This window comes from Temnothorax nylanderi, unplaced genomic scaffold (assembly GCF_030848795.1).
Source record: "Temnothorax nylanderi isolate EJ_2023f unplaced genomic scaffold, tnyl_v1.0 TNYL_tig1066_pilon, whole genome shotgun sequence".
Lineage (NCBI taxonomy): Eukaryota > Metazoa > Arthropoda > Insecta > Hymenoptera > Formicidae > Temnothorax > Temnothorax nylanderi.
In genome coordinates, this window is record NW_027250128.1 from 1 (window position 1) to 25,543 (window position 25,543).

The 25,543-nt window shown below is 37.5% G+C and overlaps 4 protein-coding genes and 1 long non-coding RNA gene across 5 annotated transcripts; 3 read left to right on the forward strand and 2 right to left on the reverse strand.

Moving 5' to 3' along the window:
* The first annotated feature begins 1,385 nt into the window (after window positions 1-1,385).
* Window positions 1,386-2,282, forward strand: LOC139786525 (uncharacterized). The gene is made up of 2 exons (XR_011722328.1): window positions 1,386-1,664; window positions 1,897-2,282. It is a non-coding gene; the product is annotated as an uncharacterized lncRNA (long non-coding RNA).
* A 2,659-nt stretch (window positions 2,283-4,941) lies between these two features.
* On the reverse strand, window positions 4,942-9,372 carry LOC139786524 (uncharacterized). Its single transcript, XM_071725680.1, has 2 exons — window positions 8,796-9,372; window positions 4,942-8,549 (listed from the first exon to the last, which is right to left on the reverse strand). The coding sequence occupies exons 1-2, from the start codon at window positions 9,370-9,372 to the stop codon at window positions 4,942-4,944; spliced, it is 4,185 nt and encodes a 1,394-aa protein (XP_071581781.1).
* Window positions 9,373-12,822: 3,450 nt separating this feature from the next.
* LOC139786529 (uncharacterized) lies at window positions 12,823-19,776 on the forward strand. The gene is given in 10 exon segments (XM_071725685.1): window positions 12,823-15,007; window positions 15,087-15,326; window positions 15,411-15,499; window positions 15,805-15,949; window positions 16,037-16,288; window positions 16,906-16,995; window positions 17,622-17,731; window positions 18,358-18,471; window positions 18,555-18,714; window positions 18,822-19,776. Coding segments are annotated over 10 exon segments (1,506 nt in total). The 5' UTR covers window positions 12,823-14,799; the 3' UTR covers window positions 18,920-19,776.
* A 1,702-nt stretch (window positions 19,777-21,478) lies between these two features.
* Window positions 21,479-23,526, forward strand: LOC139786527 (uncharacterized). Its single transcript, XM_071725682.1, has 4 exons — window positions 21,479-21,863; window positions 22,068-22,208; window positions 22,292-22,780; window positions 22,866-23,526. The coding sequence occupies exons 1-4, from the start codon at window positions 21,746-21,748 to the stop codon at window positions 22,931-22,933; spliced, it is 816 nt and encodes a 271-aa protein (XP_071581783.1). The 5' UTR covers window positions 21,479-21,745; the 3' UTR covers window positions 22,934-23,526.
* On the reverse strand, window positions 23,517-24,403 carry LOC139786528 (putative nuclease HARBI1). Its single transcript, XM_071725684.1, has one exon. The coding sequence runs from the start codon at window positions 24,252-24,254 to the stop codon at window positions 23,517-23,519; it is 738 nt and encodes a 245-aa protein (XP_071581785.1). The 5' UTR covers window positions 24,255-24,403.
* Window positions 24,404-25,543: the final 1,140 nt, after the last annotated feature.

A 25,543-nucleotide genomic window follows, 5' to 3' on the forward strand; every position in this document is an offset into this window, starting at 1 on the left:
CATATACTTTTAGTAAAAATTTGATCCATTGGTTTCCGAGATCATAGCGAACAAAAAAAAGGCTAATTCGAAAAACTTCTGATACCGGTTTCCAAAGAAATCGGTAACAAAAAATTATACACTTTATGGCACTTCCCGGAAAATTCAACCCCTGTTTTATATACAATTCTTTGAGATTCCGTCAATTATTTCCCGAAAAATTGAAAAAATTACAAAAACCGGTTTCCAAAAGATCGGTAACGAAAAACTATACACCCTATAACACTCCCCGGAAAATTCTACCCCTATTTCATATAGGCTTGGTAAAAATTTGGTCCATTGGTTTTCGAGATCATAGCGAACAAAAAAACTGCAAACCCTGTTGCTTTATAATAATAGTATAGATAATTGCATGTATAATAAGTAGTATCATTCTTTTTTACAATTGTATGATTCCTATTCAATATCAGAGAGAGAGTTCTTTCTTCTATTATAATATTGTTTGAGAATGAGCTTGTCTGATAGAATGCTAACACACGGATGAGTAGATCATACAACGGGGTAATTGAAATGAACAGATCGGCACTGAGTTTCAGGATTTATTTCTTTCACAGAGTCGTAAATCACTATATACACTATATACACAGCGTTAAGTACTAATTAACCGAGCGTGAGCGGTTTATACAACAACGATGAGTACCGTGCTAAACTGATTTACTTGCGTAGAGTACAACGTGAGTTGAATCGTTCCGATTACAATCAGCAGCCACGTGGCTTTAGAAAATGAGACGTTTCACCAGATTAACCAACGAGACACTGGACCTCAGTTTAATTAATCCGCGTAACAATCTTAATGAGGTCCATTGGCCTCAAAGATGAGGTTTATCCTTACTGAGTGCCCGACAGAATAAATGATTACGCGAGCGTTAGAATTTAGACTGCCATTGTTCACGAAAGCAAGAGAGTAACTGCCGGAATGCCGGCGATATCGGCAAGGCGAAGGCCGGAGCATGCTAGCATCACGTGCCATCGCTATTCGAAACGATCCGCACGATCGTCCAGGAGGTGCTGCCACCTCACTGGGCTTGACTACCGCACTCCTGAACAAATATAATTAACTTAAATTTGGTTAATTAACTATATGTATATATTATTAACCTATTATTAACTAATAACCTTTATTATTACAGAATTGCCTACCAAACGATAACAAACAGATAATAAAAGTAAGTTTTTCAAATTTACTTTTGCATGCATATAATCATATTGCTTAGCAAAAATGAAACGTAGAGTGAAACCATTCAACGAGTTATCACAATGGCAAAAAAATAGACGTTTACGTTTAATTGCAACTGGTATCGATGAATCAGATATTTCTGAAAATCATGACCTTGAAGCAAGAAATTGTATGGATTTAGACGTCGGAAGTAAAGAAAAAAACATCGAAGAGCGACAAATAGAAAATTCACTCTCAGATCTTAATGACACCCTGTATCATTCAAGTAATTCCAATGACTCTAATGAAGATATACAAGAGGAACTTATCGAAAATATTTTGGAAAATGAGCATAATTTAAATAATAGTTTTGCAGATTGCAGTAACGACACATATAATAGAAGATGCCATACAATCATGGTTAAATCATGCAAAAGATCGTGCAAAAAAGGGGACAAGAAAGAACATCGTAAGTTAATCATAGCAATTTCAATTTCTTGATTGATTCTACGATAATCCGATATCTGACTCTAATTTTGATAATGTTTCAACCATTGTTGTACGTCATGTGCTACAATGTATTATATAGATTTGAAGAAATTAAAATTAATGTCTAAAGGAATGTACGGAATACTTCATTATATTCTTCATATATTAGATATATATATAATATGTGTGTGTGTGTGAAATTTATGTTTCAGATGGACAACCTGATCGAGATCGTGCATAACTAAACGCAGTATGAGAATGCGACTTTTCCATTAATCTTCTTCATTATTTGTTTATTTACTACCCATAAATGCACTAAATTGACGAACGAGCAGTTCTTTGGGTCAATATCGCTCATCTGCGCATCGAGAACGCCTGCGAGATACAATTGGGACCGAACGCCCTGCGGGCTCGGGGCCTTCAGGATTGGAGTCCATCACCATCGTCGACACGCGCATAGTCGAGCTAGATCGCACAGCCTTCAATGGCATTACGTATTTGTTTGCCGTGAACTTGACACGCAGCGCAACGCTAGTATTATTAAATAAATATATGACCGAGCTTATTTTATATCAATAAAAATAATAATGTAAAATTATATCAATATAATTTGTTATTTTTTATTGGGTTCTTTTAGGGCGCGTTCGGAAAGATATTAGCGTTAATGACGCACCCTTAATCCTCTCTCTGTTCTGAAATGCCTGTTCTAGACTGGAGGATGATCCTACTCGCGGCTCATCCTAATGAGTAGTGTAGACGGATAAAAATCATTGATTAATTATCCATGATTTCTATCCGTTTACACTACTCACTAGGATGAGCCGCGAGTAGGATCATTCTCCAGTCTAGAACGGGCAAAAACGATAATCCTCTTGAATCCATAAAGTATACATTTTGTTGATAGGAAATAATTCAAAATGAATACTCTAAGAAGTTTTCGGGAACTAGAATTATGGTGCATGTAACTTTCTAAATCATTCTTAAAGTATACTTTCATGAATTCTTAAAGAATTGCAGTTCAGAAAAAAGAAAAGTTTAGGAATATTTTAGGAATTCACTGTGCTATCTGGGTATAATGTTAAAAATATATATAGATTAATTATGTAATTATGTGATGTAAGCAACATTGAGGTTCAATGGTTTATTGAAAGTTACCTACTTACACTTATAAATAAATATAAATATAGATTTAGCGATATACTGGACCGAAATGTAGTGAGCTAGGGTTTAATTTAATACTGATAAAATTGATTTTTTTTAAATCATGAAAATTAAGTAAAAAGATGTAAATTTTTTATTTAGCTGAAAAGATTCTATATTATATACACGTACACGCACTATTTTTATTCCATTTGCACATTGATCTCATGAGAACATTGTAGCCAATTTCTTTTAAATCTGCACGAATGTGAAAGATTATGGAAATAAGAAAAAACTTTTTGTAAGTAATAAGAATGAAGTTAAACATCAACATCTATTTATCAATTATTATCACCAAGTTTGAAGATAGGTTGGACGCGTATCTCCATCCTTTCTTGTCCTGAGCTAACCTACGCATTTCCCTGAAAGTAGAGCATCCTATGTCTTTGACTGTTTGCGAACAATAATCTATAATCTGAGTCTATCTCTACCTCTCTTTATTCCTATCTCTGCCTCTAATATCTGTCTCCATCGCAAACTAATCTTTTTGTCTTTCAACAGGTGTCCTCTACCATTTTATCTCTCTTACTCTTTATTATTTTACATATATTTATTCTTAATTCTTTCTAATACCTTCCTATTGCTAACCTGATCTATGTGATATGTTATTTACTTAAAAAGTTACTCAAAGCATCAGGTTATTATTTTTTTCTTTGTAACTACAGTTTTGCATTTGTCTAGTCGTTTGCAGTGGAATCTCATTATAATAGCTTGCACTACACATATACTTTGTTCTGAGTTACCTCTGGTTTATTGTGATAATCTAAGAATTTTTCGTATTTGTACAAAATTATTCTCACCTTTAACTGCGTTCTTCGATCTTATTGATACTTCGCATTATGGCCGATATTCATAGTCGGATTTTATATTTAAGATCGTCTTAAGTACGATCTTAAGATGTTATGAACCAATCACACAGCCGTATTAGCATCTTAAGATATTACTTAAGACGATCTTGAAATTAAGATCCGACTATATGAATACCGGCCATATGTTTAATTCAATGAAAGCGAAAACAACAGCAATATCTAACACAACTGTCAACTTTTTTGATTTAAAATTATTTTTATAGTGAAACAAGTATCTTTACGGTAAGGTTCTTTCAATAATAACTTCCCTGATAACCGCCAACGATAGAAAACGATAAAAAATTTCTTATCGTTTTTAATACGGTTAGTGAATCGTTTATTTACGGTACTCTATCAGAAACTCACGTTACAAAATACTTGGGATTCTATCGTAAATGTCTTATCAGCTATACATCAGTTTTTATCGTTTTTAATTTGGTTAGTGAATCGTTTATTTACGGTACTCTATCAGAAACTCACGTTACAAAATACTTGGAATTTTATCGTAAATATCTTATCAGCTGCATATCAGTTTCTATCGTTTTTAATGCGGTTAGTGAATCGTTTATTTACGATACTCCATCAGAAACTCACTGTTCGCGAAATCGCTGATTAATCCCGGCGATGGTAGCGGGATGAGAAGGACGCGCGTGGAGGGTGTTAACAAATTCTTTCTTTTGTTTAATGTAACTCAGACCACAGTCTGAGCCGTCTTTAATGCGTCTAAATATATACAATCTGACCTGAGAAATGATGAGCGGTGTATGAATGATAAGTCTTTGATGCGCGAGACAATTATATGAATTGCCTCGCTCGTGGTGATTCGCCCGTGAGCCGTTGAGACACGTGGCGGTCGGCACTCGCGCACGTGTGAGCCTGAGTCGTCGTGTTGATGTACCAGAGCTGGCTGGGGTGAGCGGTCTCTTTACACTTTACAGTCTCTTGGCAGCTTCAATCACTGCGAGCGGCACGGTATGCAGTTCTACGAACAGAACTCACAGAGCACACGTCGTACGTACGATCACAACGCGGACATGTTTCTCTCTGAAGCTAGGGAGAAGCTCGCGATGAGCGCGCCCGTGCTTGCGCAAGCTGCCGCGTCGATCCGGCCTGTCGATACCCGATCGATGCTGCCATCTGATGAGATGGCGCAACGCGAGCGTAATCTCGAACATTCCGCCCGCCATCAGCAACCTTGTTGATGATTCCTTACTCGTGATCCTTTATCCTGATAAAATGGGTAGGATGATGCCACTTGGATATCGCCTGCTGGCGTTGCAGATAATGCGCCGACCATTGCGCCCAAAATTGTTGAACATGCTGCTGGATGAGCTGCCACCGAGATAGTCGCGAGGTTGCCAGGTCGATCAGAGATGGCTCGGGTATGGTAGTGAGTGGACCTCCAATGAGAAAATGACCTGGGGTGAGCGCTGAGACGTCTTCAGGGTCGTCGCTCAACGGTTCCAACGGCCTTGAGTTGAGAATGGCCTCTATTTGCGTAAGCAACGTTGTTAGTTCTTCCGTCGTGAGTAGAGTCTCCCCGATAGTCCGTCTCAAATGAAACTTCACGGACTTTACAACCGCCTCCCACTTGCCCCCCATGTGTGGAGCACCTGGTGGGTTGAACTCCCATCTTATGCCGTCAAGTTGCAACACTTGAGCAATCCGTTGATGTTCTTGAGCGTCTTGGACGAACATTTTCTTGAGCGCGGCGTCTGCTCCAATGAAAGTTGTCCCGCAGTCCGAGTACATGGTCTGAGCAATTCCCCTTCTCGCTGCAAATCTTCGGAAGGCTGCTATGAATCCTTCTGATGAGTAGTCACTGACTACTTCGAGGTGAAGTGCGGAGGTGGAAAAGCAGACGAACACACAGATCCATCCCTTGTATGTTTTCGCACCTCGTCCCTTCCATGTCTTGATGGTGAGCGGTCCGGCATAGTCGACTCCTGTATGAGCAAACGGACGTGACGGCGTAACCCGAGAGAGAGGTAGTTGGCCCATCAGTTGATGAGCACGGATCCCCCTCTGCCGAGCACACACGACACACCGTAAGATATGAGACTTCACCGGAGCCCGTCCGCCGATGATCCAATATTGTTGCCTGACATGAGCCAATGTCAGCTGTGTTCCTCCATGTAAAGTACGCAAATGGGCGTGGGCGATGATTAAAGTTGAGAACCGTGAGTGGCGAGGTAAAATCGCCTGATGTTTGTTGTCTTGAGCTAGTGCTGATTGGTTGAGGCGGCCGCCAACTCGGATAACCCCTTGAGCGTCTATGTACGCAGTCAATCGACTGAATGCGTGAGTAGGTGGTAGTCTCGAATTGGCCGTGAGCATCTTGATCTCATGCGTGAAGTATGCCGCTTGAGTAGCCTTGATCCAGAATAGTCTGGCCTTCTCCAAAGCTGAGTGCAAGTCCAGTGACTTGGCTCGGCGCTTTCTCAAGAGAGAGATAAACCTGAAACAGAGAGCTGTTACTTTCAATAATTTATTGAGGGTTGAGTACCTATATATGAGGTCCCAGTGGTATTCCAACTGAGATGCCGCTGCATGTAGCGCAATGCCAGGACGGGCCTCACTGCAGCTCAACTCGTCCGACAGCGCGGGTTGTGATGGCCATGCTTCAGGTGTGAGTATCCACGGTGGTCCCGTCCACCATAATGAGTGGCTTTGAAGTTGAGAAGTAGTCAATCCTCGTGATGCGCAATCGGCTGGATTGGATGTACCAGGTACGTATCTCCAGTGTGCCTTTGCAGTGAGATCTTGAATCTGAGAAACTCGGTTTCTCACAAAATCCTTCCAGCGCGATGCATGAGATTTGATCCACGTGAGTGTCACAACAGAGTCCGTCCACAGGTGAATTGCTGTAACGTTCAACTTCAAGGTGGCTTGAACGTATTGCATGAGCCTTGAGAGCAGCAGTGCTGCGGAGAGTTCAAGTCTCGGGATGGTGAGCCGTTTGAGCGGTGCTACCTTAGTTTTGGAGCACACCAATGAAATCGTGGCGCCGTTTGAGCTGCGGACGGTGATATATACGACTGCAGCCATTGCTAGTTGAGAAGCATCAGAAAAGCCGTGAAATTCCACTGACGAGGTACTCCATGTGTTATACCATCGAGGTATTGAGATTCTGCTTAAGCTGGTGAGTTCTTTTCTGATAGTGAGCCACCGTGATGAGAGCTGGGATGGCAGTGGTTCATCCCATCGGAGCTTATGAAGCCATAGCTCCTGCAAGAGCATCTTCGCCTTGATCACTACTGGTGATGCAAAGCCTAGTGGATCGAATATCTGAGCCACTTCAGACAAAACGAGGCGTTTGGTGAACTGAGTGGTGTGCGATGAGATCCTTGTTGAGAATGTGAATGAATCTTCGTGAGGAAGCCAGTTTAATCCGAGGATTTTGGTTGTGCAATCGTCAAATGCAATTTGCGAGCCCTGTTCCTTTTCTGCTTGAACCGCAGTGAGCACATCTTGATGAGTCGCGTGCCACTTTGATAATGGAAAACCGCCCGCCATGCACAAATTCTTCAGTTGCACTGCAATTTCCTTTACCTGCTGAACTGTGTCGGCGCCTCCAAAGGTGTCGTCAACATATCGACCCTCAGTGAGTGGCGGCACTGCAAGGGGAAACTTATGGCCTTCATCCTTCACCAGTTGCAGCAGTGTTCGCACTGCTAAGAACGGGGCACCCTTGGTACCATACGTGACCGTTGTTAGATAATTTTCCACTTCCTTGAGTTGTTTGTCGATCCAGAGAACCCGTTGTAAATTCCAGTCATCCTTATGTACGTTGATTTGCCTGTACATTTTGGTGATGTCAGTTGCCACTAAATGCCGAAACTGTCGAATCCAGAGCAAAACGTCTGTGACGTCTAAATGCAACTTGGCTCCCGTATACATGATATCATTGAGTGAGCGGCCGGATGTAGATGCACTCGAGCCATTAAACACCACACGTAATTTTGTGGTTGCACTGTCTGGTTTGAGCACGCCGTGATGTGGCAAGTAATATTGCGCGTGCTGGCTGGAAACGGGTGAAGCCTCCGTCATGTGATTGAGCTCTCGATATTCTGTCATGAACTGATGATACAGGCGTCGATAGTTGTCATCTCGTGCGAACCTTCTTAGTAAGCCCTGCAGGCATCGATGCGCAGTGTGATACGAATCCCCAAGAGTATCAGGTGATGATTTTAACGGAAGTCGAACCGTGTAGCGACCTGTTGAGTCCCGCGAAACAGTGCTCTTGTAATATTCTTCACATCTTTGCTCGTCAGGCGTAAGATCATGAGTATTACTTGCAGGCACTTCTTCTTGTGTCCAGAATTTCGCCAGCAACTCGTCGAGAGCATCTTCTCTCTCCTGAATCGAGGCATGGTGCACTGCAGCAGATGCCGATGATGATGTGTCGACAGGTCCGAGAACGAGCCATCCAAAAATTGAGAGCTGCGCAATTGGCATCAATGGATCTTGTTTGATGATGTTGGGCTTGATGATCTGCCCATATGAGTCAGCTCCAATGATGATATCCACTGGCCGTGGTGTGAGAAAGTCTGGATCGGCCAAGATTAACTTGGTGAGATGCGGCCATTCCTGTGGTGCAGCGTTGAATGATGGCAAGATGTTGGTTAACGTCTGCAGAATGTGAGCTTGAATGATGACGTCTGATCTTGAGTAAAGTGAGCGGAGCTGGAGTGAGGCAACTCCTCGAGTTTGAGTTGACTTTTCGCCCCCAATTCCAGTAATGATGATGACAGAATGATGACGAGGAATGTTGAGCTGACGAATGAGTGATTCAGAGACGAAGGTGAGTTCTGAACCTGAATCGATGAGAAGCCGTACGCGCTGAGTAGTCACAAATGAATTTATCTGAGCCAGGGCCGTAGCTAATAAGGTTGAGTGTGATGAGCGGGCCAAAGAGGAGTGAGCGACGATTGCACCATCTTCCTATTGAGCTGCCGCAGCTGAGCTGGTGCTCGGCTTTGCTGATAAGTTCGCCTGATGAGCTTCATGCAGCATCGTGTGGTGTCGGTTGGTGCACTTCTTGCACCCCCGTGAGCTCTTACATGAGCGGACGTTGTGGCGGCCGAGGCAATTGAAGCAGAGCCTCCGTGAGATGACAAGTTTCTGTCGTTCGACCGGTGAGAGATCCCTAAATTTTGTGCACGTCACAACGAAATGCGTGCCGTTGCAGCAGTCACACGGGTACACCGTGGAGCCGTCTGATGATTCCGTGCGGGCCGGTTGAACTGCCGCATGGTGAGCTGTCGAACGCCTGGATGTTGAGGCGACCGTGCTCCCTGAGCTGACCGTGGACTCTATCCTCTCGAGTGCTCGAGCTCGAGAGGTGAGAAACTGCTCGAGCTGCTCGAATCGCGGATACTCGCGTTTTGCTCCTAGGGACGTCTCCCACTGCTCCTTCGTCTGGCGATCCAGCTGCCTGGACAGCTGGTACACCAGGATGCTGTCTCCCAGATCCTGTGAGACGCCCAAGGCTTGCAGGCCCTTTATTCCTTCCTTGAAGGTGTTGAGCAACTTGTCCAGTGATGCGGCGTTTCTCTGCACTGGTGTTGAGCTGGCAAAGAGTTGGTCCAGATACGACTGAATGAGCAGGCGTTTGTTTTCGTATCGCTCGACGAGCATCTCCCATGACGGGTTGAGAGAATCTCCGGTGAGACAGCCGCACCGGTGAGGCCTGACGCTCTGAAGTGCGCTTGTCGGTCGGCAGCTCGAGTAATGGAGAGGTCTTCCCTCCCGTCCCGGTTTTGGCGGGATCCGTCATGATGAGCCGCCCCTGAGCTGTTCACGATGAGAAACCTGAGAAATGTCAAGACACGTGTAAGAAAATGCTGCACGAATCGAGAACGTTCGAGGAACGCGAGAGAAAGCGCTATGCGAAGCGAGAGTCATGTATTGAGCACGTGATACTGTTTATGTGACACTCGCGAGGGCGCGTGAACACTCGTGTAACACTCGCGAGCGAGCGCGAGAATGTCTGTCTTTCACTCGCGACAGCGCTATAATGTCTACGTGGCACATCGCGGAGGGCATGCCCCTTTCACGTGATCTGTGTCTGAGTTACACCATAAGTTCCACGCATCCGGCTCGAAGGACCAAATGTTCGCGAAATCGCTGATTAATCCCGGCGATGGTAGCGGGATGAGAAGGACGCGCGTGGAGGGTGTTAACAAATTCTTTCTTTTGTTTAATGTAACTCAGACCACAGTCTGAGCCGTCTTTAATGCGTCTAAATATATACAATCTGACCTGAGAAATGATGAGCGGTGTATGAATGATAAGTCTTTGATGCGCGAGACAATTATATGAATTGCCTCGCTCGTGGTGATTCGCCCGTGAGCCGTTGAGACACGTGGCGGTCGGCACTCGCGCACGTGTGAGCCTGAGTCGTCGTGTTGATGTACCAGAGCTGGCTGGGGTGAGCGGTCTCTTTACACTTTACAGTCTCTTGGCAGCTTCAATCACTGCGAGCGGCACGGTATGCAGTTCTACGAACAGAACTCACAGAGCACACGTCGTACGTACGATCACAACGCGGACATGTTTCTCTCTGAAGCTAGGGAGAAGCTCGCGATGAGCGCGCCCGTGCTTGCGCAAGCTGCCGCGTCGATCCGGCCTGTCGATACCCGATCGATGCTGCCATCTGATGAGATGGCGCAACGCGAGCGTAATCTCGAACACTCACGTTACAAAATACTTGGGATCCTATCGTAAATGTCTTATCAACTGCACATCAGTTTCTATCGTTTTTAATATGGTTAATGAATCGTTTGAATCGGTTTTAGTCAATCCATTTCAATCGTTACGAATAGGAATCAGATTCATACCGATTCATTTCTTTCAATCGGTTTTTATCATTTTGAAGAACGCCGGGAACGGGGCAACTAGCGCCAGGAGTCGGAGGCCACTGGGCTCGGTGTTCGGTGTCCGGGGCGGCTACCGCCAGGAGGTCCTTATAGGAAGAGATCGCTCCAGTTACGATACTGGATTTCTCTGCTTTTTGCCTCGCAGGGGGTCTGCTTATATATTATGACTGGATGTATTTTAAATACGAGTAACGCTTTCCATCATGCGCGACCTAGCGGCATTGTCGCGAACTAATCGCCGATTGGTTGATGCGGATTCAATTTATATCATTGATATACGATATGTCAGAAAATCCTGATAAGAAACGATAGATGTATCGGTTCGGTTAAGTCCGTATAAATATCGACAAGATGTCTATCGTTTTAACCTTATAAAAACATATGCAAAGTAGAAGGTTTTCAAACGATTCAATTTATATCATTGATATACGATAGAAAACGAACCGATTTGCTGCTGTAAAGAAGATGATAAGTTATATGTCAGAAAATTCTGATAAGAAACAATAGATGTATCGGTTTGGTTAAGTCGTATAAATATCGACGAGATGTCTATCGTTTTAACCTTATAAAAACATATGCAAAGTAGAAGGCTTTCAAACGATTCAATTTATATCATGGATATACGATAGAAAACGAACCGATTTGCTGCCGTACAGAAGATGATAAGTTGTATGTCAGAAAATCCTGATAAGAAACGATAGATGTATCGGTTCGTTTAAGTTGTATAAATATCGACGAGATGTCTATTGTTTTAACCTTATAAAAACATATATAAAGTAGAAGGTTTTCAAACAATTCAATTTATATCATTGATATACAATAGAAAACGAACCGATTTGCTGCCGTAAAAAAGATGATAAGTTGTATGTCAGAAAATCCTGATAAGAAACGATAGATATATCGGTTTGGTTAAGTCATATAAATATCGATGAGATGTCTATCATTTTATTCTTATATATCCGTATTAATGCATACGGTAAAATTATTACCATAAATAACGATATATATTATATCGTGTATATACGATTGATTCAGACGGGCAATAATTGTACATATAGAAAACGATTCATAACTATAAAATTTGTATAGTTATTTTCTTATTCGAATCTAAAACGATAGAAACCGATTTGATTCGATTAATGTTTTATCTGTCTTCTAAATATGCAACGATAGAACCGATAAGATACGATTAAAAACGATACAGATATAGCCGTTTTTAATCGTTTTCTATCGGAGATGGTTACCAGGGTTTATAATTTTGGATTACATGAAAAATAGTTTATATATATATGGTGTATACATTTTATAATAAATTAGAGGAGAAGATGGTAATATATATATGGAACTCCTTCATATCTCAAAAACACTTAGTTGTACTTTAAAAGTGACTAGAACTTGTTTGTTACATTGTCCTCTAAGGGGTAAGAGCATTAGGTTTGTTAATTTTTAATGGCGGCAGATTAATTAATCTATTTCTCTTGAAATAGGTAATTTTTAGAACCAGACACTTAACATATATCATGTTATTTAAATTCTAACATTTTTACGTTTAAAAATATTTAGTTCTTTTTGTTTTGTAGTAGCTGCTATTGTTTTTTCAAGATGACAATGTTTGTATTATGGATTTCCAAAGTGCTGGGTCAATATCTACGTGGATTCAATGTAATTTCTGGAGTCACAATGAGTGTGCAAGAGCAAAGAAAGAAGAATATGTGTGATTTATGCAATGTGTGGTTCTTTCGATAGATAAAAAAAATAAATTTTGTCTTTAGATAATTTTTTTCTTATATATTAATGTTTTGATAAAACAATATATTTTTTATTATATATTTCTTTTACAATAACTTTGTTTTTAAATAAATTACTTTTTTGAAAGGCATTCAACATTTTGTGATTTTTTTTTAATTTTTTGCATCCAAAAAATAGTGGGGTCCATATTACCAGCACATTACGACTTATGACTCATTTGCTCACTTTTCGATAATCTTTATACAGCTTTTCTTGTAAGCGAAGAATTATAAATTGAAAGCTAGAATTGGCCAATAGAATAGTTAAAACACCTAAGCATATCAAGAATGAAAAAAATTGAGCTTATAATGTAGTACAAGAAATTACTCAAAAACAAAGTAGGATTCCATATTTCCCTCTTCTCCACTTTTTTTTGTACAATAATTTTCAAAGATATTTAAAATTATAATAATTATAGGAAAATGCAAAATCGAAAAAGGTACACCAATCTGTCAAAACGGCAGATTTTTCGTCGACTCGCTGCCCAATGGACAAAGGATCAACATCTTCTTGATTCATCTTTAGTGATTACAAACGAGCTACAACCTGACATTTGTTACATTAGGCAGAGGCAACCTGAAGAAAGAAACAATTTTAGAACAGAAATTGATAACAAATCTGAAGAGACACATAATTTTATAGACAACATTGATATTAAGGACATTCAGGTGGATCATGAAAATCAAATTGTACAAGATATAATGGACAGTAGACATGAGACTGATTCTTCAGAAGAAGAATCTGAAGATGATCCTCAGTTTATTCAGGATACTTTTAATTTCGCTGAGGAATTGAAATCATTTGCGGTACAGTCTGAAATCAAACACATGCATTTAAACCGCCTTTTGAAACTGCTTAGAAAAGCAGGATTTAACGATTTGCCGCAAGATTCTCGAACTCTATTGGGAACACTTCGAACTTCTAATTTCGAAATTGGTTGTTGTCCGCCTAGAGAATATCTTCATTATGGATTGAAGAAAGCGATCGAAGAGCAGCTGCATGATTCAACTTGTATCAACGAAGTAGAATTATTGTTTGATATAAATATCGATGGTCTACCCATAGCGAAATCTACTGGAACATGTTTGTGGCCTATTTTAGGAAAGCTTGTCGATTCTTCTTTGAATAGACCATTTATAATTGGGATTTATTATGGTAACATGAAACCATCTTCAGTTCATAACTACCTGACACCGTTTATCGATGAGTATAGACAATTGCAAGATGAAGGAATTGTCATAAATGGAATACGATATAATGTTACTTTACGATGCATAGTTTGTGACAGTCCTGCACGGTCTTATGTTAAATGTACCAAACAGTTCAATGGATACTTTAGCTGCGACAAATGTACTGAGGAAGGTGAATTTCGAGATCGAATGGTTTTTCTTTCTGAATCAGCACCGCTACGAACTGACGATACTTTCAGAAGCAGAGCGAACGAAGAACACCATATTGGAACTTCACCGTTTGAGTGTTTGTCTATTGATATGGTTCGACAATTTCCCCTTGATTCTCTGCACGTAGTATTCTTGGGTGTCATGAAATCCCTATTAATGAGCTGGTTAGATAATCATCGACGTCCGAGGTTTAGTTCACAGGCTATACAAAAATTGTCAGATTCCATAATTGTCACAGCGCAATGGGTGCCTAAGGACTTCAATAGAAAACCTCGAGGCTTGTCGGAGTTATGTCGATGGAAAGGCACTGAATTTCGGTTCTTCTTGTTATATCTCGGACCGATTATTTTGCAACATTTTCTTCCTGAAGAATATTTAATTCACTTTAACAGTCTTAATTGTGCTGTACGGATATTGTGCGATCCCCGAAATTGCTATAGAAACAACGCTTATGCTAAAGAATTGCTGATTTATTTTGTACAGCAATTTAAGACGTTGTATGGGGAGCAATATGTTGTGAGTAACATTCACTCTCTTATTCATTTAAATGAAGATGTAAAGATGTACGGTCCATTAGATTCATACATCCTCAAAATAAGAAGAATCAGAAGATTTTGAAGTATCCTATACTCAAGAAGCCAATTGTGTCAGAACTTCCTTTGGGTTGCCACAGCGAGCACCGAATTCTACAAATCCGCATGTTTGAATTATCAAATAAAAGGCCAGACAACTGTTGCTTCCTGACTGATGCAACTATCGTGATGATTAAGCACATTGGATTAATGGAAAATAAGATTGTTGTTCTTGGTAATAAATTTCTAAAGAGATCTGATATTTTACATTATCCGTGTCCCTCAAGTAATATGAATATATACAAAGTTGAAAATCTGTCACCTTTACAAATGTGGCCTGTACAATGCATTGATCGTAAAGGATTTTTAATGACAATCGAAAACATTACTTATGCCATGCCTCTTTTACAAGATTGATATGAGGTGATGTGGAATCGTACTTTGCAGATGCAGTACTTTGTAGTATTTTTCGGCGACTTTTGTAATCTCGTACCAGAAAATTGGATGGATTTAGAATCAAACAAAGTTTTTTGGCCTCCAAAACACGTCAAATTTTATAAAAACAAAATGCATTATCTACGTCCAGATGATGACTGGCTTATATACGAATGCCGTAAACGTTTGGGACCTTTTGGTGCGTTTTTTTCAAAAATGTTAAATATTTAGAAAATATTAACTTACTGTACACAAATGAAAACTAACACTTTTTGCAGAGTCTTTTCAATTAGCTAATCAAGTAGAAGAGCACTGCATTAACGTATCTACAAATGAAGATACTGATGACATGTGTGAGAAAGCTATTAAGGCATCTGAGGCACAAAAGATACGAAAGAGGAGAAAGCCAGCATGGCTTCTGAACGAAACGTCGGCGTCGGAAGAAGAAGTAGAAAAAGAAGAAGAAGAAGAAGAGGAAGAGGAGGAGGTGGAGGAGGAGGAGGAGGAGGAGGAAGAAGGTAATGTAAAGTAAATTTCCGATGAAATTTATTTTAAAAAATAGCAACATAAATATACGTAACTAAATATCATATATTTTGCAGTAACCGAAGAGATATATACTGCAAACTCGTTTGTGTTACCACCATCTAATTATCAGTCTACAAATTCGGATAAATGTGAACTCTCTCCAGTAAATGCAAAATCGACAACCGTTAACGTACCAAAAAGTTCAACAGTCAACGTAATAGACAAGAGTAATATATCAGGTAATTTCATGTAAAATGCATTGTTATTGTTATGTAATCGCATGTTATTCTGGCATAATTGTGAACGAATAATACTGCATGAGTCAATTTGTAGAATGTGGAAGCTCATGTGTATCACCGACAGAGGCATCATATATGGTCTGTTCTTTACAGCTGAACTGGCTGCACTGGCTTCAGAGTTCATCCTTTTCCTTCCAATGTGGTGTAAAAAAGATAAACTCTGAACTAGTGCAGCCAGTTCAGCTGCAAAGAACAGACCTATAATGAAAATAATTGTACTGGGAAAAAATCCTCTTTGCAAGAGTTCAACTTAGATTCAACATGTACATCTAAAACTATTGGAAAAGCTGCTACTACCACTTTGCAAAAACAAAGTAAATCTCGCGTTTCATTTATATTATGTTTTTGTTTTAATTGGGATAATGTGTAGGCATACTGTTGTATCATATATTTTTTTTCAGCGTCGACACATTCAGGCAAGAAAACATCAAATGTAAAAGTCCAAAATGTTGAACAGATAAATGTTGGAAGGACAAATGTTGCAAGGACAAATGTTGAAAGAACAAATGTTGAAGAAACAAATGTTGAAAAAACAAATGTTGAAAGGACAAATGTTGAAAGGACAAATGTTGAAAGGACAAATGTTGCAAGGACAAATGTTGAAAAGACAGAAATTGTACCTTCTAAACAGCGCAGAACTGAAAATATGACAGGTAAGTCTGATTAAAATTATAAAAAGGAATAGTTATAAAAAGTGGTAGACTTACGAGAGAGAGAGGGAGAGGGAGAGGGAGACAGTGCGTGTGTGCGTGTGTACGTGTGTACGTGTATGTGTGTGTGTACTGATCAGCTGATTACAGCAAGCATCTATATAAGCGTCCGTATCTAAAGTCCATTCTACAATAGACGTAAGAGATGCAGTGAGATGTAAGCAATAAGCTAATTAGTCAATGAGATTTTTATAGTCCAAGAATAATCGACTGTGGTTGATCAATTTCCTTACTGCATATACTCTTATGGCTATTGTAGAATAGGCTTTACGTTGAGTTACGCCAGTACTGCCTATCTCCTGTATCTGACCTGTAACAAGTCAACTACTTTTTTTATAATTTAAAAGCATCGGTCACAGTTTTCCAAGAGAAAACATCATCTCTGAATCCAATTAGCAATGTCTTTTGAATGACAAATGGTTGTAGCTTGAAGTTTTTCCGAGAATAAGATGGAAATGACTTTATGAATTACATTGCAAATTGGTTTGGAGAATGCCATTCTATTTTGTGTACATATTAAGTATTACGTTCCTAATAAGAAAATTGAAATGTTTTTGAAGCTGTAAATGCTGATCTGGAAATAAATGCAAATCCTGTTCTTGCCAGAAGTGCGAAAAATCGTACGACACAATACCACCAAGTGCAAAAACGTAATTATACACGTGATAAATTATTGTTTGTAATTTAATGGTTGAAGAAATTGAAATTAAATTAAAAATATAAAATTGTTATTAATTTAAATTTTATTTGTAAAATGTTGCATTTTATTATTGCATGCCATTACATTGTATAACATATATGTACAAGTAATTAACTTACGCTTAATATTCGTCATGACTAAAGTCATTTTCATTTTTCTATTTTCCTTACAATAACAGTTTTCCTCTCGGAGCGGAAGTTGCTTGGATGATGGAATAGTAAAGCGATTATAATTAATTTCTTCCTTAAGCTTCTTTATACCTGTTCAAGCACAATATATCTAAGGATAAGTTTGGTTGTAATAAAGACCAATTTTTAATTGTATGTGTATTATATAGAATAAAACAACATGCAATAATAACATGCAACACTTTATAAACATTATAGAAATGATTAACAAATTTCTGTTTTTAATTTTTTTATAGTATATATTTTTATTGCGCGACACTCATAATTAAAAACAATGAGTTTCTTGTAACTTTTAACGTAACAGAATTGTAAAATTTTTTTTTGTAATTTTATAATACAAACACTAATCTTACAATAATAATATATATATTTAAATTAATATTTTTAGAACCATTGACCAAAGAACGATTTGTAACATATTACAAATACCTCAACACGAAGTTGAATCATATCGTTAATTTAATAAAAGATTGTGGCATAGAAGTGCCAGATGAAATGGTAGAAGAGCAGATCGAGTCTTTTATCGAAAGGAACCCGCACAAAATCATAAGGATTTTGGACCTCACTGAAAATTTCTGAAACTTTGATATGTTACAGGTTATGATCTCCTGATCAAAAGTCCTCATGGGTGCAAGACTAAAAAATGGATAGATTTTGAGATATAGAGGTTAGAAGGTCATCAACTGCCTCTACGAGCGCCACTCGGCGCGCGTATTTTTATGACTGTATTCGTGTGTGTTTATGTGTGTGTGTGTGTGTGTGTGTGTGTGTGTGTGTGTGTGTGTGTTTCACACACACGCACGCACACGCACGCACGCACGCACACACGCACACGCACACACACACACACACACACACACACACACACACACACACACACACGCACGCACACACACACGCACACACACACGCACACGCGCACACACACACACACACTCACACACACACAAACACACACGAATGCAGTCATAAAAATACGCGCGCCGAGTGGCGCTTGTAGAGGCAGTTGATGACCTTCTAACCTCTATATCTCAAAATCTATCCATTTTTTAGTCTTGCACCCATGAGGACTTTTGATCAGGAGGTCATAACCTGTAACATATCAAAGTTTCAGAAATTTTCAGTGAGGTCCAAAATCCTTATGATTTTGTGCGGGGTCCTTTCCTTTGCAAACTGTTGAAGAATTCGAAGAATTGGAACGAAATCTTGTCGAGTCCTTGGAAGTACAAAAATTCTACGTAAGAGATTATTTAATTGTCATACTTTTCTTTACAATACAAATGCTCAAATCGTAATGATATATTTGCTTTTATTTTCACAGATTAATGAGATAAAAATGATCGGAGGATCTGATGCAGGTAAATTCACCAGAGCCACATTGCGCTTCTTAATGTCGAATCAGCTAGCAATAAAGTATTCTTGGTCCGGTCAAAGGAACACATTAAAATTTCAAACTACTCGAATTTCTCAACTCATTGTCGGTGAGTTAATAAGCAACATTTCTTCTTCAGTTTTTAGATTACCAAATATTAATGTTTAACTTTTACAATATCTAATATATACCTACTTACAAAACATTATGTTGCAGAAACTATCTCGAAAATAAAGAACGTTCCTAAGAACGACATTGGGACGTTTATAAAGAAGTGGCTGCAGCACGCTAGTGACCGGTTAAAAAAGACCTAGATTATATTATAGGTGGATTCAGGAAGCACATTTTTGGCGCTATTTTTTTCTACTTTTATCGAGCTCGATTTGTACAAGCGATGTACGTATTATTTGTAACGGTATGAAAATGAGTTTAATTTTGATTTAAGATGAAAGAAAACTTAATTTTATTATGTTTTATTATACATTGATTATTATTTTGCATCGGCCGCTCGAGGGAACTCAATGAGCCCGCTTTCGTGTTATAGACGTTAAAATGTAATCGCGTGTAAATGTGCTGGACGCGTATACCGGTCGGGACATAAATTATCTAATTAACACGATCGATTTTCCGGCGTGTTTTTCTACGATGTGTGAAAGTCAATGTACAATATATGTGCTTTTATGCGCGTTGATCCGAGCGGTCTTGCCTAAAAGGGAGAAAAAAAATCGCCTTGTTGCCCCGGCGAAAAAGCTCATGCGTCAACACATTTTATATAAGCCATTTACTGCCAATTGATTGATGCATATCTATCGAAGTACATATACGTATGTTTTCCTTCCAATCGCTAAAGACTCATCCGATGAAGCATTAACGGGACGCGCGGAAGCGCGTCCGAATTCCGAAATACAACGATCGTCGCTGCTTCTGCGAAGTAACAATATGCTTGTAGAATTTCGAATCGTTACTCGACCACTCTTTCGGGACACTTATATTTTCATAATATCATATTATACATTGATTATTTTGCATATAAAATTTTATTTTACGCATGTCTGTATGTACGATAAATATATGTCGCTCATATTATACGAATTGTTTGTTATAACAATTAATGATACTTGCAATATTTCAAATCTGTATACCAATTTAGTAATATAATCATTAATCGATATACCTGAGTCATGGATACTTCTATTTTATATTTTCCTATATTTTTATATTCCTAATTTTAGTGTTTATAATCCTAATATTCTGTCTGTAACATCGGATAAGAAAGAATCCTTCGCATAATCTATCCGAAAACAGTTTCTGCATCAGAAAGAACATAAAATGGATTAGTACATTTTATGTTCTTTCTGATGTAGAAACTGTTTTTGGACAGATTATGAAGGATTTTTTCTTATCCTTCAGATGCAAAGGAATTATTTTTCTATTCTATAAGAAATCGCAATGCATTCGAAATAGCGCTTAGAAAGAGCTCTATTAGAATACTATCTAAACATAATTTCAAATATATTACGAATTCTTATGGAGTAGAAAAGTGATTTTTTTTGTATCTGAAGAAGAACTCAGAATTGGTGACATAGAAAAGAATTTCTTCTGAACTCTTAAGAGTTGTTTTGGGACAGAAATGGATACGGAAAAAGAATACATTTTAAAAATCGGGAATTTAAAAAGAATTCTTTTTCAATTCTCCGTGCTATCTGGATTAACTTATGGCACTATAGAGATTCATGTTTCTGGTTTTTACATAACAGTTGAACTTAATGCATTCCTTAAATAATGAATGTTTCTGTCTTATAAATTTTATTACTCCAAACTTTTTAACTACGCGTATTATTATACGACTATATGCTATATGGCAGTATGACAGACATGCAATGTATGCACTGACGGCGGGGAGCACACACTTCTGCATAACACATAATGCATAACGCATAAGGAAACTTGATAGAAATATTTTACTTAAATTATCTCTCAATTGACCCCATTTTATTATTATTCCGTACGTTTCACGATACCTAACATAAAAGAAATTTTGTTATTACTTTTTAATAGTATAATTTAACTTTCCTTATATTACACAGTATTACATATATTACATTTCATAAGAAAAATTATTATTCATTTTGAAATATATTCAGTAATTTTTCAATAACTTTAATTTCATTTTTCATCGATTTCATAATATTTTTAGCAAAATATTTCCATCAAAACCACCTACTAAAAATAAGCCTAGATGCTAGAAATCGCTCCGATCTTATTAAAAGAAAAAATAATAATTGTCTGCCAAATATATTGAGGTCTGAAAAAGCTAAATTACCACAGATGGTAATATCGTTTTTTCATCATTGTCGATATATAGTTGATAAAATGGGAAACATCCTTATTTAAAATTTAATAAGAAATCGTTCACTTGTTAATTAATTTTTATTAAAATAAAGTATAAACAATAAAATATATTTCGACACTTTATCCAAATAATTTTGGAGCGATTGAATAAAAAAAATTTTTTTAGACTATATGTCTGCCAACTATACGCTTAATTGATTTTCTATTATTGTATGGTTTTCCAAACTCTAAAAAGTTTTTTCCAAATTTCTCCAAATGATTTCCAAACGATTAGAAAAGATAATTATAAATAATTTTTAATTTGTTTGCCAACTATACGTTGGTGTTCGGAAACTACTTACACCCGGGGTGCACCCTGCCCCCCACCACTACTACCCGAATCTACCTTTAGGGCTACGTTCGGATTCCCACCCGAGTGCTAAAAATCCTATAGTATATGTCACGTGCACTATAGATTTTCAGCACCCAGGTGGGGAATCGGAACGCAGGGTAGTTGCGTTTCCGAACGCAACCTATAGGCAGTGGTTTTGTGTGGAAAAGTATGAACCATTTGGGCTGCGTTCGTAAACGTTACCCATAGAGTAAAAATGCCTCTAAACCCGTTCAGAAAGTCAGCGGGGAAAAAGCTACCTTTACCTACTAGCGTTCAGAAAGCCTTGAGAAATTACCCAGGGCATTCCTCAACGTACCCTGCTCGCGACTGAGGTAGAGTTTACCTGTCATGCGCAGAAACGTACTTTTCGCGTATTACACGTGGTCACGAGAAAGAATATAAGAAGTTCGAAAACATGTCTGCGATAAAATGTGGATCACAATCCCAAACTTTGTACGAAGTTGTAGAAGGCGCCGGTGGAGTTCCAATTTTTGATGCAGAGATGTCAAAAGTATTATTACGCGACAAAATAAGTAAGTTAACAAAATATACATTAGAGGTTCGGTGTATCTACATTGCCCTTTGTCGTGTCTCAATAGACACGAATTCTGTTTTCAAACACGCTTTTTTATGCTTAATATCTACTTCCTTGCTTTATGGAAATTCGAAGTTAATTGTTAAAATGTTTACAATTAATACAACAAGTAATATAACCCCCTTAAACGATACTTTTACAGCAGGTAAAATTAATTTTATCTCTTTGACTGAGAACATTATTGAAACTATTCTGCAACCGTATGGATACGAAATTATGTTACCCGAAAAAGATATTGATGTCGCGATAACAAGTTCATCACGAGATGACAATAAGTCCGAAAGTATGACAAATATTACTAATTTATAAATGTGTTTAGTTAAGAATCTGTTTTTATGTATTATAAGTTACATTGCTATTTTACAGTCACACATATAAATCTCAGTGATGCAGCCAATTCGTCTCGCTGTACGACATTTATTTCTAACTTACAATTAGAGAAAACTGATGAGAATACGAAACCGAGAGTCTTAGAAGAAAGTAATGGAAGAACTCCGGATAAAGGAATGAAAAGCTTGTGGACGGATAAAAGTAGAGCAATGCTCCTATACTTGTACAAGAAATACAAAGATGATTTTAGTTCCAATTGCATAAAAAAGGACGATATCTGGGCTAAAATTGCCTGCGATATGAAACACGAAGGCTATAATTTTGTTGCAGCACAATGCAAAGAAAAAATGAAATATATGAAGAAGAAGTACTTTAAAAAAATAGACAATATGGGTCCCAAAAGTACTGGTGCAGCACCAGTAAAATGTGAAAACTTCGAGGAACTTGACGAACTGTTTGGAAATAAGCCCAATGTTACTCCTGTTGCTATAGCAAGCTCATCACGAGATGACAATAAATCCGAAGGTATGACAAATATTACTTATTTATAAATGTGTTTATAGTTAAGAATCTGTTTTTATTTATTATGAGTTACCTTGCTATTTTACAGTCACACAGATAAATCTTAGTGATGCGGAAGTTAATAAAAAAAAGGGCGAAAAAGAGCGAATGCAATGACTCTGAGCGACCTGAAAGTGATGTTTGAAGAAAGAGAAGAAACGAAGAAAGCTAGGCACGAAGAAAAAAAGAAAATTCTTCAATCAAGTATCGATTCTTATGAAAGCATGATGGACAAATGTAAAGCTGTGAGATTGTTTAATTTTGTTTCGTCCGGTTTGTTTATTTTATATAATATATTTTATATAATCATAAATTAATTATATATCAGTCAATATAGATTATAAGAAGATTATTAGAGTACGCATCCAAGAAAAACCATATTGAGTGTTAGTGATTTAAGCAATATTTGATTTAATAATTTGTCGTTTTTCTTGGATGGGGAAGAAAAACCGTGAGTTTTTATTTTTTTTAATCTGTGCCAAAGATGCGGTAGACTGCGTTAATCCTAAAAATCGCCCGGGTGATCGAAATTAAAACTATATTATTTTAGCCCGGTATATATTATTTTTAACCGTATAATCCTACTTTCTTATATGTATTAATAAAAGTACATTATATATTTCTAAATATTATTTGTCGTACTCAAAGAATTCGCAATATTTAACAAAAATCAAATTAATAAAACATAAGGATATTATAATCAATCATCATTACGGTTTAATTCCTCACACAGTGCATCCCGACGTTCATTTCCAACTCGTTTTTCATTTTCACTCTCGTATATAATCTGTTCTTGTTGATTTTCCACTATTGCGTCCATACCTTCTTGTACGTATTCGCGTATTAAATCATCACCAAAATCTAGGCATACATTATGCAAAACGCAGCACGCAAGTATTGTTCCGGGTATTAAATCGATTCCGTTCATATCCAAATATTTTAGGCGTCTAAATCGGCCAAATAAGAGAGCAAATGCTCTTTCAATTGTTTGCCTTGTCTGCGAAAGTAGTGTATTAAATTTCTCTTGCTGTTTTCTTAAATTTCCTCGATTCATATATGGAGTAATACACCACTTCAAAGTAGGATATGCTTTATCTGCTAAAATAAATTCATCATGTGGAAAATACTTTTCTGGATTTTGACGTATCGAATGATAAATATCAGAATTTCTAAAAATCCTAGCGTCATGTACTGAACTAGGGTATCCCGTATAACAATCTGTGAATTTTAAATTGGCATCGCATATTGCTTGCAGCGTTATGGCGTATTGCATTTTACGATTTATATACGTTTCGGCATCTTTTGATGGCGCTTTAATTGGCACATATGTCCCATCGAGAGCACCTATGACACCATCAATTCTAGCCATAGCTTTAAATTGTTCTTTTATCAATGGAAGCTCCTGTTCTGTTGGCCAATGAATCATTTGAAGTGCCATGACATTTAAAGCTGTCGTAATTCGAACAACGCAGGAAAACAATGTAGATTTGCTTAAATCAAATCTTTCTCCGATCGATCTATTGTCATATAAAAGAACATCAATTTTAAATTAATTTCAACCAGGATTTCAACTTAATAAATAATAGTAATAGCTTAAATAAATTAATTAATTAATATATTATATATTATATATTAATTAACAGAGCATTATATATTAATATATAATATATTAATTAATTAATTAATTAATTAATATTATTAATTAATTAATTAATTAAATAAATAAATAAATAATATACAGTATACACTCTTATAATCAAAGAATTACTCGCTTTTGATGTGCAGAAAGAGCGAAAATTCATATATTATGTATAAATAAAAAACAATATATATTTTAGCATACACACAGAAAAATATATACTACCTACAAGTTAATATTACTTACTTCAAGTATTTGATAAGTTCATATATGAGCAAATCTACCATAAAGTCGTCATAAGTATCACATTTACTCAAAACATATTCTAGATCTTAGCAAGTTTAGTACTTGAAACAAGAATATTAACCCTTAAATGCCACCCTGGGGTCCAGCGGACCCCAACCCTTTAGATCGATATATTTTCAAATGTTCCCCCCAAAAATGGAGCTCATGCTCCCATTGATGAAAGTTGAGTGATTGACCTACCCGCTTGTACACTTAGCAGTACTCAGTTTACTTAATTTTTTATACTATGTTGAAATTGAAATTTTAACAATATAAGCATTTTATTCTCTTTTCTAAGCCTTGAACAACATTGAAAATAATTTTCATAACTAAATATCAAAAAATCAATGAGTAAGGAGACATTTTTCATGCTGGGGTCTTTTAGACCCCATGTGTCATTTACGAGATTCTTGAGAGGTGGAGCATTCAAGAGTTAAATTAATACGAACATTCTGTTTACTTACAATATAGAGTCCACGGAAGAGAAGCATATACTTCAATAAAGATATCACATTTTCTTGAGAGAAGTTTATCCGTTATTTGAATCAAGTAAAAATTTTATTCATCTAGAATAATCGTTTACTTCAAAAAAGAATTTGTATTCTTGATGATTACAATTAATATTATTTTTATTTATTTAATTTTCTTTAATTCTATAGTTCCTAAGTGGAATGTAGGTTAGGAGGTTTTCGTGCGCGGTGCGGAGGGGTACAGTTTAGAATATAAAAATTCCTGTCCTCAGGTGGACTCGAACCCGGTTCCTCGTGGTTATGAGTCTGACACTTTATCACTAGGCCACATCT